The 14077-nt window shown below is 45.9% G+C and overlaps 1 protein-coding gene across 1 annotated transcript in view; it reads right to left on the minus strand.

Moving 5' to 3' along the window:
* Positions 1–14077, minus strand: part of PRKCH (protein kinase C eta) — a 154772-nt gene that overhangs the window by 58529 nt on the left and 82166 nt on the right. The window contains exon 9 of the mRNA XM_063118234.1: positions 13870–14043. Coding sequence (XP_062974304.1) covers positions 13870–14043 — 174 coding nt within the window. The remainder of the gene's footprint in view (positions 1–13869; positions 14044–14077) is intronic.

Raw genomic sequence — 14077 nt, forward strand, 5'->3', positions numbered from 1 at the left:
GCCCAATGCAGTTTGGAATGAAGAGCTCCTTCTTCAGGTGCAATCTTGCCCGTCCAAGTTTGAGGAACAAGCGAAGCCAGATTCCAAAGGTGGTGTCTGTCTCTCTTACACTGTCAGAGAGAGCCATCACCTTTGGAATCTGGCTCAGCTTGTTCTGCAAATTTGGATAAGAACGTAAGAAGAGCCCTGCTGGATCAGACCAAGGGTCCATCTAGTCCAGCATTCTGTTCACACAGCGGTCACCAGCTGCCCGTTGGAAATAGCACCTTCCCTGCCCATGTTCTCTAGCTAAGAGGTTACCAAGTTAATTATCGAGCAAGTGCCCAAATTCCTGAACCTGGTTATCCTCATTTAGGGTTGCCATATTCTGAATCCACAAAACCAGGACAATTTGTGTGGGGGGGGGGGGGGGAAGGATTTTTTTAAAAAAAACTAAGCAATGTGTAAATGTCTAGGGAAAGAAAGAACGCTATCAAAGCTTTATAGAATCATAGAATAGCAGAGTTGGAAGGGGCCTACAAGGCCATCTAGTCCAACCCCCTGCTCAATGCAGGAATCCACCTTAAAGCATCCCTGACAGATGGTTGTCTAGCTGCCTCTTGAAGGCCTCTAGTGTGGGAGAGCCCACAACCTCACCAGGCAACTGATTCCATTGTCGTACTGCTCTAACAGTCAGGAAGTTTTTCCTGATGTCCAGCCGGAATCTGGCTTCCTTTAACTTGAGCCCGTTATTCCCGTGTCCTGCACTCTGGGAGGATCGAGAAGAGATCCTGGCCCTCCTCTGTGTGACAACCTTCCAAGTATTTGAAGAGTGCTCTCATGTCTCCCCTCAATCTTCTCTTCTCTTCTTTAGTTATGTAACACTGCATTCCTATGTGTGTCTACTCAGAAACAAATCCTATTAAGTTAAATAGGGCTTATTCCCAAATAAGTATGCATAGGATTGCATCCTAAAGTACTTAAGCACCTGCAAATAAATAATAGGCAAATAACAGTTCAAGCAAACAAACAGGGGGAAAATGACACTAAATTAAATTTCTCCACTAGTTCTCAAAAGCTAGAGGAGACTTCAGTATGGAGACTTACACTCCACTGAGTAGGCTCAAGGCACCATTTCGGAGGTTGGAATTTCGCCAGCTGGCTGGACCTGGAATCCGGGATTCTTGACTGACTGGCCGGGACATTTTGGAAATGCTTGGAAACCTTGACATTCCCGGTTTTCCGGGACGTATGGCAACCCTATCCTCATTAGACCACTTATGATTGCTTCATCATACTTCTTATAGAGACAACTTTACTGTTCAGTTCCTGAATGATTCTGTATCTCTCATTTGATTAATATGTGTATATTTAACATGTTGTACTTATGATCTGTTGACTGTAAATAAAGGTGGTTGATTGACTGACCTCTCATTTATTCTCTACCTCTGATTTAAAAACTTTCTTTACTGGGGCCTTTGAGAACAGCTTCTGCTTTTGCATTCAGTTCTGAGATAAACCCATGAGTCTAAAACTGCTGTTGTTATTAATATTATTAATATTATAAAATAATATTAAATAACATTTGCCTTTCTTGCAGTGCGATATGCCTGCAAGAAAGGCAAATGCTATTTTGGGCTGCATTAATAGAAGTATAGCTTCCAAATCACGGGAGGTACTGGTTCCTCTCTATTTGGCCCTGGTTAGGTCTCATCTAGAGTATTGCGTCCAGTTCTGGGCTCCACAATTCAAGAAGGACGCAGATAAGCTGGAGCGTGTTCAGAGGAGGGCAACCAGGATGATCAGGGGTCTGGAAACAAAGCCCTATGAAGAGAGACTGAAAGAACTGGGCATGTTTAGCCTGGAGAAGAGAAGATGGAGGGGAGACATGATAGCACTCTTCAAATACTTAAAAGGTTGTCACACAGAGGAGGGCCAGGATCTCTTCTCAATCCCCCCAGAGTGCAGGACACGGAATAACGGGCTCAAGTGACAGGAAGCCAGATTCCAGCTGGACATCAGGAAAAACTTCCTGACTGTTAGAGCAGTGCGAAGGTGGAATCAGTTACCTAGGGAGGTTGTGGGCTCTCCCACACTAGTGGCATTCAAGAGGCAGCTGGACAACCCTCTGTCAGGGATGCTTTAGGGTGGATTCCTGCATTGAGCAGGGGGTTGGACTCAATGGCCTTGTAGGTCCCTTCCAACTCTGCTATTCTATGATTCTATGAAATTATTATTATTATTGTCTGGAAAGTGAAGAAAGGAAGGCAGCCAGGAATTCCTTATCTCATGGCTGGTGCCTGAACAGCCAGAGAGGGAGGTCAAACAGCTTGTGATGAGCTGGGCGCTTAGTTTATCCACCACTCCTCAAAAATAAACAGGGTGAGGCGAGCGATTTATTCCGCTAGTTGAAACGTGAAGTGGCAAAGTTCTGCCCTTTGGCCCACCGACCTAAAAATACATCACAGACATTTGAAATCGCCTGGAGGAAGTGTTCCCATTGCAGGCTCAAGGTTATAGTTTATCTCAAGGATTTGCATACAACAGCTGTCTGATTGTGGTCCTTTCAACAGAAGTGGCAGTAGAAGCCTCCATGGAAGTGTTTTTTAGGATGCAGTCCAACGCATGCTTAGATAGAAAGTCAATTCCCAGCATTCCACAGCCAGCTATGGCTACCTGGGCAAATGCTGGGAGTTGGATGACATTTTTCTGTTTAGGGTCGCCTCCTTAACTGCACTTGGAAATTACGCTTTTAGGAAGTGGAGGATGATCCTGCAAATTTACAGAAGACAATGGCTGTGCACAGCACTGACTGGCTAGCTCCTGTGTACCCAGAAACTTCCTACTCCCAAATCTGTACAGCAATTTCGCACTTAAAAAATACAAAAGCTTTCCATTTTCAAAAAAAATGTGAGGAATAAATGGGATATTTATGAGGCACTCTTAATTTTTTTTTTAAAAAAAAAATTAAACCTGACAGCCCATCTGAAGCATGGGAGAGAGGAAAAGATGATTTACTGGTACAAATGTCCATCAATTCAGTTTCAAAATTACAATGAAGCCATCTCTCTCTCTCTCTCTCTCTCTCTCTCTCTCTCTCTCTCTTATATTACTTCTGTCTTCATCATCATTGCAACAGGCTTCACTTCTCCAAAGAATCTTGAGAATCTGCCCTTTGTCTATTTGTCCTTTCCTGGGCATTACAGGCCCAAGTGAAGAAACAAATGCTCACCAAACTTCATTGATGTTTTATTTTCCATTATTCCAGCCTTCCACAACCTAGTGCTCTCCAGGTGTGTTGGACTACAATTCCCAGCATCTCCCAGCCAGCACCTCCTCATGTTTTTTTTTAAAAAATTAAGTTTCTAGGACTCATGGCTGCCTATGTGGGCATGCAAGTGGCTTCCTGTGGTGAGTGAACAGGGTTTTTGTGACTTGAATAGCTCTTTACCTCTGCATATAGTAGAAGCAAAAAGGCAAATAAAAGAAACCGAATAGGCAAGGTGGTGTAGTGGTTAGAGACTTGGACTAGACCTAGGGAGATCAAAGTTCAAATCAGCCACAAATCTCATTGGTTGACTTTGGGCCAATTGCTCTGTCTCTCTCTCAACCTAACCTACCTCACAGGGCTGTTGTGAGGATACAATGGTGGCTGCATACATGCCACCATGAGCTCCTGAAAATGACAAATAAAGTAAATTTGGAAGCATTCACAAATATATGCAGTTAGGCAACATTGCTAGGTATATGTGACTTAGGGCACGATCCTATGCATGTTTAGAGAGCGGGGAAAGTCCTACAACTCCCAATATTCCCCAGGTAGCCAGACTTTTTTCTGTCTAAACATGCGAAGATAGGATTGCACCTTTAGACTCCTTAATTATTTTTTCCTCTTCCCTTCCCATGTCCCTTTTCTTGCGTGTCGTCTCTTTTTAGACTGCAAGCCTGCAGTTAGGGACTGTCTTGTTTTACTGATTGCATGTAAGTCACTTGGGCAGGGGGGCTTTTTGTCTAAAGAGCAGGCTAAAGAGACTTTAAATGAATTAATAAATGATGCCGGGAATGCAATTTAGCCTTCCTGGGTTATCCCTAGTGAGGAATTTGTGAGTGTGTTCATGCTCAGAACACGCACAGAATGTGTGATCTCGCCGGAGCTGGCCATGTGATAAATAAAAGCTGGAGCAAACAGGAAGCCGTGGGGTCAAAAGAACAGGCAGGCATGGCACCCACTCCGAGAAAATCCCATTGCACAATATTCTGGGTTAGAATCGAAAAGCCCTCAACCACCACCACTAGAAAAAAGAAGCCACAGAGCAAAAGATTTACTGTAAATGAGCAAAAGAGGAGGAGAAACTAGAACGATTTATATGGTTCATAGGAGGCTAGCTGATGTCAAGAAATCCACCCCCCTTTTGCTGGTAGATCATTGTGGCTTTCTCTCTCCCTCTCATTTCCCTAAGGCAACACGCAGGGATGCCGCTTCCAGTGTCAGTATGAGCCACCGCGCTGAAGTGTGGGACCACAGCTAGACCTAAGGTTTATCCCTGGATCGTCCAGGGGTCAAACCTGTTCATCTAGGTGACACACAGGGGATCCAGTGCTCAGGCAAACGCGAACCCTGGATGATCCCAGGATAAACCTTAGGTCTAGCTGTGACCTGGTAGACCTGGCTCAATTCCTCGCTCAGCCCCAAAGCTTAGTGCAAAAGGGTGGGCAAGGTGTGGCCACTGATATGCCTTTCAGCCCAACCGAGCACAGCCAGTGAGATAATGTAGGGTGACCATATGAAAAGGAGAACAGGGCTCTTGTATCTTTAGCAGTTGCGTAGAAAGGGTGATTTGAGCAGGTGTCATTTGTACGCATGTAGCACCTGGTGAAATTCTCTCTTCATCACCACAGTTAAAGCTGCAGGAACCCTGCCTTATTTATTTATTTATTTATTTATTTATTTATTTAAGGATTTTTTTATGCCGCCATTCAGCCAAAAAAGGCTCTCATGGCGGCTTACAAAAGTATTTCTTGACAGTCCCTGCCCACAGGCTTACAATCTAAAAGACATGACACAAAAGGAAAGGGGATTGGGAGGGAGGAGGAGGAGGGGGAAAAGGAAAGCAAACTCAGGCACTACAATCTTAGTTGGAAAGTTCAGCAGTTACAGTTGGTAGCAGGAGGGAGGGGGCTCTCAGCTGGAGCTGGACCCAGGCACGGTGGAGAGGTGCCTGGCTGCTGCTTCCTCCCTCATTGGTGGCCTCTGCAGAGACAGTTGACAGCAGGAGGGAGGGGGCTCTCAGCTGGAGCTGGACCCAGGCACGGTGGAGAGGTGCCTGGCTGCTGCTTCCTCCCTCACTGGTGGCCTCTGCAGAGACAGTTGACAGCAGGAGGGAGGGGACTCTCAGCCGGAGCTGGACCCAGGCACGGTGGAGAGGTGCCTGGCTGCTGCTTCCTCCCTCATTGGTGGCCTCTGCAGAGACAGTTGACAGCAGGAGGGAGGGGGCTCTCAGCTGGAGCTGGACCCAGGCACGGTGGAGAGGTGCCTGGCTGCTGCTTCCTCCCTCACTGGTGGCCTCTCCAGAGACAGTTGGTGGCAGGAGGGAGGGGGCTCTCAGCTGGAGCTGGACCCAGGCACGGTGGAGAGGTGCCTGGCTGCTGCTTCCTCCCTCACTGGTGGCCTCTGCAGAGACAGTTGGTGGCAGGAGGGAGGGGGCTCTCAGCTGGAGCTGGACCCAGGCACGGTGGAGAGGTGCCTGGCTGCTGCTTTCTCCCTCACTGGTGGCCTCTCCAGAGACAGTTGACAGCAGGAGTGAGGGGGCTCTCAGCTGGAGCTGGACCCAGGCACGGTGGAAAGGTGCCTGGCTGCTGCTTCCTCCCTCACTGGTGGCCTCTCCAGAGACAGTTGGTGGCAGAAGGGAGGGGGCTCTCAGCTGGAGCTGGACTCAGGCACGGTGGAGAGGTGCCTGGCTGCTGCTTTCTCCCTATTGACCAGATACAAAAGGGGGCAGGACCCCCATAGCTTTAACTGTTGTGATGAAGAGGGGATTTCACCAGGTGCTGCACACATACAAATGACACCTGCTTAAATTCCCTTTTTCTATGTAACTGTTAAAGATACAGGAGCCCTGTCCTCCTATTCATATGGTCACCCTAGATAATGGGAACTGGAGAAGTCCAACAACATCTGGAGGGACACATGTTCCCCACATGGACATCGGTCCATCTTGCTCAGCGGTAGAGCCCCTGCTTTGCATGTAAAAAGGTCTCAGGTTCGAGCCCCGGCTGCCAGTCAGTGTTGACAATACTGGGTTAGATGGACCTTTGGTCTGGCTCATTACAAGGCAACTTCCTGTGTTCCTTTCCAGGGGATTTTCCCGGTCCTTTCTGGAGGCGCCAGGAATCGAACTTTAGACCTTCTGTGTGCAATCCAGGGGCTCCCTCACTGAGCCTCAGAGAAGCCCTATAACCAGTGGAGGCTGGTGGCTCCAATTTTGGTGGGGCTGTGATCCCATTCTAGGTTTCAGTCAGAAGCAGCCAGAACTCTAAACCATTTGAAGATGGGGTTCAGCACCTTGGATAGTTTTTTTTAAAGTTCTGGCTCCTTCTGACTGAAATCCAGAATGGAATCAGTGAAACCCAGTGTGGCATAGTGCTTAGAGTGTTGGACTGGGAGTTGGGAGGTCCAGGTTCTAGACCCCACTCAGCCATTAAGCTCACTGGGTGACTTTTGGCTGGTCATCACAGACTCTCAGCCCAAGCTACTCCACAGGGTTGTTGTTGTTGTGACGATAAAATGGAGAGGAGGAAGATTATGTAAGACACCTTAGGTTCTTTAAGGAGAAAAAAAAATGAGGGATATCAATGCAATAAATAAATAAAATAAATAAATATCACAACCCCGCTGAAACCAGAGACACCAGCCTATACCATCGTAAGAGCTGCTCAAGTAATTTTATATTTGCTATTCATTCCTAGACTCGTTTTTGGACTTTCTTTGAAACTGCGTTCAGAAACTTTTTTTAACAAAAGAAGGGTTGCTAACGGTATGTGAAAGCAAAAGGCTGGTTAACAGTGCAATCTTATACATGTTTAAAGCGAAGTCACTTTTGCCCATACATGGTGGCACTGCGGTCTAGTTAATGACCATTGAAAGAAGATAATAAATGGCATTAAAGACATTACAGACTGTGAGTCAACAACAGACATCAGCTACTGTACTCCAGGGTGATCTTAAAGACCAGATCCCCAGAGACTTCGGCCACAGCTAGACCTAAGGTTTATCCTGGGATCATCCAGGGTTCGCCCCTGCCTGAGCACTGCATCCCCTGTGTGTCACCTAGATGAACAGGTTTGACCCCTGGACGATCCAGGGATAAACCTTAGGTCTAGCTATGGCCTTAGTGTCGCTGCTGAGTTAGATGTTAACAGCTGCAGGGATTCTCCTAGCAAAAGTTTGACAAACGCTATATTTACTGTCCCTTGCACAGTGGGAAAAGAAGATTTGGACCTTTGTGGCGATGAATAAAAATAACAAGCTACAAGCTTTTAAGGGAGGGAAGACTGAATTCCACTCAGATATTTTATAATAGCCGGAGGTTGTTCACTAATAATTGGAACTGAGTTAGGTCAGAAGATTTAGCAGCTTGAGATATTTTATATGGCTGGGTTCACACAACGTGTTAACTCACTATGGGTTATCGTGTGGTCTGAATGCAGCACGTTTTCCAAAGAGTAGCTTGTTAACCGTGCAGAGTGGTTTATTTTTCTCAAACAAGCCACCTTGAGAACCCACGGCTTGTGGTTGGGTTGTCCAGGCTGGTTATCAAGCCACACTGCATGGTTAAAGAGCAACCCTGCAGAAAGCACGCTGCCTTCAGACACCACACTAACCCACCCAGTGGAAAAAGCACTGCTTTCAGATGACACGATAATCCACGGTTCAACAACAACCCACACTGGGTGGGTTAGTGTGTTGTGTGAACCCAGCCTATATGAGATAAAATGAGGAAGTGTAATTGGTATTGTAGTCGGGCGAAGGATTGTACTTTAAAACCGAAATTTAAAAAAATTATATGAAATAGAAATAAGTCTCATCAAATTGAATGGGACACAGGATTTCAGCCTAAAATAACCACCTTTTTGCAAGCTACATTAAAATGGCAAAGGATAAAGTATTTAGACCAAGAGTGTTGTATATTATATATTATTAAAGGGAAATATGGGATAAAGACTGATCTCTTCCGGCAGGCCTACCCAGTTGAATTTTAAAATGCCTTTTAATAATTGTCTGCTTTTAATAATGTATTAGTTTTAAATGTTTTAATTAGTTATATGTATTTTATGGTGTTTGTATTTGTGTTGTACCCCGCCTCGATCCAGAGGGAGAGGCAGGTAACAAATAAATTATTATTATTATTATTATTATTATTATTATTATTATTATTATTATTATTATTATTATCCTGAGAAATCTGGAACCACAAGATATTTTATAAGAGTGTGTTGGCATTTCCTTTTTTAACCTATTTTATTGTGCAAGCCACTTTGGGAACTTTTTGTTATAGGGTGGCATGTAAAATCATTAAATAAATAGATGTTCACGATCGTATCTCAGCATGTCTTTCAGATATCTCAGCTTGGTTGCTTCATTGTCGTTTGAAACTTAACATGGCAAAGACTGAATTGCTTGTTTTTCCTCCTAAACCTTCTCCTCATCTCTCATTCTCTCTTACTGTCAATAATGTTACACTTACTCCATTCAAGAAAGCTCGTAGTCTTGGCTTTATATTTGATTCCTCGCTCTCCTTTATTCCTCATATCGGGGCAGTAGCTAAATCCTGTCGTTTTTTCCTGTATAATATTGCCAGGATTCGATCATTTTTGTCTGTCTCTTCTGCCAAGATGCTTGTTCATGCATTGGTTATTTCTCGGTTAGACTACTGCAACCTTCTTCTCACTGGCCTTCCTTCTTCTCACATCAGTCCGTTGGTTTCTGTTCACCACTCTGCTGCTAAGATCATCTTCTTGGCTCGCCACACTGACCATGTAACTCCACTTCTGAAATCTCTTCATTGGCTTCCAATTCACTTCAGAATCCAATATAAACTTCTCCTGTTGACCTACAAAGCTTTTCACTGTCTAGCTCCTTCCTATCTCTCCTCTCTCATCTCACACTATCGCCCCGCTCGTGCTCTTCGCTCCTTTGATGCCATGTTTCTCGCCTGCCCAAGGGTCTCTACTTCCCTTGCTCGGCTTCATCCATTTTCTTCTGCTGCCCCTTATGCCTGGAACTCTCTTCCAGAACATTTGAGAACTACAAGTTCAACCGCAGCTTTTAAAGCTCAGCTAAAAACTTTTCTTTTTCCTAAAGCTTTTAAAACTTGATTTTGTTCTGACTTTATACTGTTAGTTTTACCCTACCCAGTGCCTGTTTACCCTACCCTGTGCCTGTTTGCATTCTCTTCCCCTCCTTATTGTTTTATTATGGTTTTATTAGAATGTAAGCCTATGCAGCAGGGTCTTGCTATTTACTGTTTTACTCTGTACAGCACCATGTACATTGATGGTGCTATATAAATAAATAAATAAATAAATAAATATAATAAAAATAAATATTATATTTCTTTGATTAAAAAGAAATAAAATGTTACACATAGAGTCCCGTGTAAATTTGATCTTTGGAGGGGCATCACCTGCCCTTGGGAAAGAAATGGGGGAGACAACAGTGGGCAAAGGGAAAACCAGGGCCTGCTCCAGTTGGACTGCCTTTGACCCCAGGAACTGAGAGGGAAAGCAGTGCAATTCAGCCAGCTCTTTTGACAGTCTACTTATTTTTTTCCTCTTCCCTCCCCTTTCATTTTTCCTTGTGTGCCATGTCTTTTTAGATTTTTTTTTTTGGCTGAGGAGTAGATTAAAAATTCTGTAAATAAAGAAAGAACTGATTAAATTATGATTTAATAATTAAATACGCAATAACAGGAAAGGGAGGCAAAAAATAAATATGCCGCTGTCCTTCGTTTTTCTGGCAACTAGCTTGAAAATAAGAACAGCAGCCAGACAGGTTATTTTCCCAGTCTTTTGCTGGTAACGCTATGGGGTCGGTTATGTCAAGACGAAAATTATGTGTGTGACACAAAACCAAAATGAAAAGCTGAAAGCAGGCTTGGAGGAAATCTCCTCATAAAAGAACCATCTTCTTCGCTTTCCTATGCTCGGCTGGCAGGCAGGACAGAGTGAGAAAAATAAGGGGCACTGCGGAATTGTGAATAGCATGAAATGAGGGAAATCGAGGATGATGGGACATGTTGGCCTCTCCGGCTCGCTGCCAAAAATTTGAAACGCTCCCTAAGAAACTGGGTGCACATGCTTCATTGAAGGACTTGTGAGAAAATATAAAACAAGCAGGGAGAACTCAGCATCCTGTTCTTTGCCAGACATCCAATGGAGGAACAGCTGCTTCTGAGTTTCCTCAGTTAACCTTTTCTGGGATTAAAAAGGGCCCACGTGACTCATGGTTCTTGCACGTTTCACTTGCACTGCCTGCCACCTAGCGGTCACTCTCATTAAAGCCCGGAAAACACAATTTCTGATGAAGTGGACAAGTGTCCACAAAAGCTTATGCCTGAAGAAATGTGTTAGTTTTTCAGGTGCCACAACATTTCTTGTGATGTCTTACACGGACATCGCTTCTGCGTAGGACGTTGTGTGTGCACAATAATACGGGATGAATGCATGCATGCCTCTTTTGCTGGGTGTATACATCACAGGATGCCATGACGATAGTGAAAACCTACGGTATCACTGCACACAGGAAAAGGTGTATTCATCAGACGTGTGGGTACACACACAGGGCATGTCTAATTCCCTACACCAAGTGAAGTTAGGAAGGAAATCTGTCTCGCGTGAAGACACCATTTACCAGGAGGTGGTGACACAACCGACATCTCAGGTTGGAAGTGCAGAGATCCAGGGACTGAGGCCCACACAGGTATAAGTGCACATGATCTATGCGCAGGATACATTTTTGATCTTCAGCCGATACGTCATGACTTCAACTCCAGTAAGTTGCGCCACTGGCGACGCCACCATTTATTCATTCTTTTTTTCTCTTCCCTTCCCTTCCTTCCTTTTCTCTTCTCTTCTCTTCTTTCTGCCATCTCTGTCACCAAATGGCCCCACCTTCGTCACCAAATGTCTGCTCTCGTCCACTGTGATGTTTCACTGTTTCATGCCATTTATCTGTTATGTAAATGCTGTTTAGACTTCGTATGATAAGGCTGGTAAGTAGTTAATTCTGTTGGGAGGGGGAGAGAGTGGATGGAATGTTGGAATGTTGGAATGATTGCTGATTGGATGTTGGATTTGAGTGTGTGAAGGGGAGTGAGAGTTAAAGTCAGTTAGTAGTTGGAGAGAATCAGGGTCAGTCTGCTGTAGAGGATAGATCAGTGTAGGGTCTGCATTTTATTCTTTTGGGAATAAGAGGGAGCAGGAGGAGTGAGATTAGGACTTTAGAGGGTAGAGTAGGCAAGGATACAATACATCTTTATTGTAACAACTAAGTACTGAAACAAATGAAACTATAGGCTTGATAAAATGCGTGAACTTACTTCTTGTTAAATAAAAGTTATTTTGTTTCACCCTGGATTGGATTCTTTAAGTATCTGAGGTAAGGTACTGTTTTACATGGTGGCAACGGTAAAGTAGAATTGAATAAAAGGTGTACAAAGTGCCACGCTGGTGTCTGTGGGACCCAAGAGGGGACAGAGAATCACAGAACCAGTGGGAGAGTAAAAGGTGATGCCCAGAGGTGGTCAGAGAAAGGAAACATAATCCACAGAGCGGGCAGCCGTATGCCGACCGTGCTCATGGTTGGGATCGTTTAAAGCAGCCTTCCTCAACCTGGGGCGCTCCAGATGTGTTGGACTACAACTCCCAGAATGCCCCAGCCAGCTCGGCTGGCTGGGGCATTCTGGGAGGTGCAGTCCAACACATCTGGAGCGCCCCAGTTTGAGGAAGGCTGGTTTAAAGCAATAGGTAAAAAGGAGTCTCAAGGCGAGCGCGTTGTGACACCCACCTTGTCACTCACCAACCAGGCAGACTTCGGCTCACGTTTTTTCCCCCCTGAGTCGGCAGCTGCGGTACTTTTGAATGGAAATGAAACTGAGTACCACCTCAGCTCCCATTCACTTCCTCAACCTGGGGCGCTCCAGATGTGTTGGACTACAACTCCCAGAACGTAGTGAAGAGCGAAGATTGACATGTTAAGATTTAATTGAACAAAAGTTATTGTTTTTATGGAGAAGGGGGGGGTGATATGTGGATGTATGTACCTTTAAGAGGCCCGTAGCAGCTAGTCCCCAGGTCCTCATCGAAGGCCTGGGCGGAGCCTCTGTTTCTTCCAGTTGGTGGTGTGGGCCTTGCTGAGGGAGTTTGGTGTGTCACTGTTCTAGGAGGTTTCAGTAATAAAGGAATCCAGCAAGGAAAAGACTCTGGACGGTGGGAGGGTTGTGTGACTGCACAGATGACCACTCGAAGAACTACCGTTACAGGTAAGCAACCTGTCTTTCTTCTTCGTGGTCTCTGTGCATCACACATATGGGCGAATAACAAGCTGACTACCCGGAGGTGGGTGGTGTCAGGTGATGGATGAAAATTCAACGGATTGCCGATAAGACAAGGCACAGTCTCTACGCGCTCTGATGTCCAGACAGTAGTGACTGGCAAAAGTCAGAGGTGTCGACCAGGTATCCGCTTTGCAGAGGTCCGGTATGGCAATACCTCTTTCAAAAGCTGTAGCAGTGGCCCCTCCTCTGGTGGAGTGAGAGCGCACTTTCCCCTTCAGCGGGGGGCCAGCAAGTTCCTACGGCCTTCTTTGTCCATGTGGTATCCCTCAAGCATAGGGACCATACGGGTGAGCTTACCTGCTCAGCCTGCCACTTGCCCCTAGACTACCAGGCAATAACTTCAGAGTCTTTTCCTTGCTGGATTCCTTTATTACTAAAACCTCCTAGAACAGTGACACTCCAAAACTGGGAGGTGCAGTCCAACACATCTGGAGCGCCCCAGGTTGAGGAAGGCTGGTTTAAAGCAATAGGTGAAAAGGAGTCTCAAGGCGAACGGGTTGTGACACCCACCTTGTCACTCACCAACCAGGCAGACTTCGGCTCACGTTTTTCCCCCCCTGAGTCGGCAGTTGCGGTACTTTTGAATGGAAGTGAAACTGAGTACCACCTCAGCTCCCATTCAGGCTGCTGGGATAAAAGGATGGCTGCCCCAGTGGGCTCCACTCGGCTCCACCCGATGTTGGCCCCCAGTTATCCCAGATGACACCAAATTCAACGCCAACCTGTCACTGACGTCTCGTTGGGCGTTGCATTTGGAGTAAGCTGAGACGGCGGAGGGCTGGAGTGGCGTGGAATGAGAGGCCGCAGAAGCACTGCCGTCTGCCTGGGAAATGTGTCTGAGCCACAGTGTCAGCAGGGTCTTGGAGTAGGTGGCCCCTTCTGAGCCTGTGGTGCCCCAACAGCTGCCCAGCCATGCCGACCCCTGGCGCTGGCCTTGACCGACGTTCCTTTCTCACAGAATTGGCAGCTAGAAGTCCAGAAAGAGAAATATCTGAAGGTTTTACAATCTAAAATGGCTACTTTACAAGAAAGGGAAATATAGTACATGTATGTGAGCATCTATGGCCACAGCTAGACCTAAGGTTTATCCTGGAATCATCCAGGGTTCGCCTCTGCCTGAGCACTGGATCCCCTGTGTGTCACCTAGATGAACAGGTTTGACCCCTGGACGATCCAGGGATAAACCTTAGGTCTGGCTATGGCCTACGTCTATATATATAAACGTCGGGAGGAACTTTGCGTCCGTAACGCTGCTGAAGCCACGGCGTGTACTTACAGGGGTCTGAAAGCAGCAGAAGAGCTGTGTGAGAAAGGGATGGTTCCTTGCCAGGGCCAGGATCCGCTTCTCCGTCAGGGTGCATTCCACGTCGTCATCTTGCAGAATCACGTCTTTCTTCAGCACTTTGATGGCATAGAGATAGCCCGTCTCTTTGGTTTTCGCCAGCATCACCTGAACATGCCAAGGGACGAGATTTTTAGTTTAG

Source organism: Elgaria multicarinata, chromosome 2 (genome assembly GCF_023053635.1).
Source record: "Elgaria multicarinata webbii isolate HBS135686 ecotype San Diego chromosome 2, rElgMul1.1.pri, whole genome shotgun sequence".
Classification (NCBI taxonomy): Eukaryota; Metazoa; Chordata; class Lepidosauria; order Squamata; family Anguidae; genus Elgaria; species Elgaria multicarinata.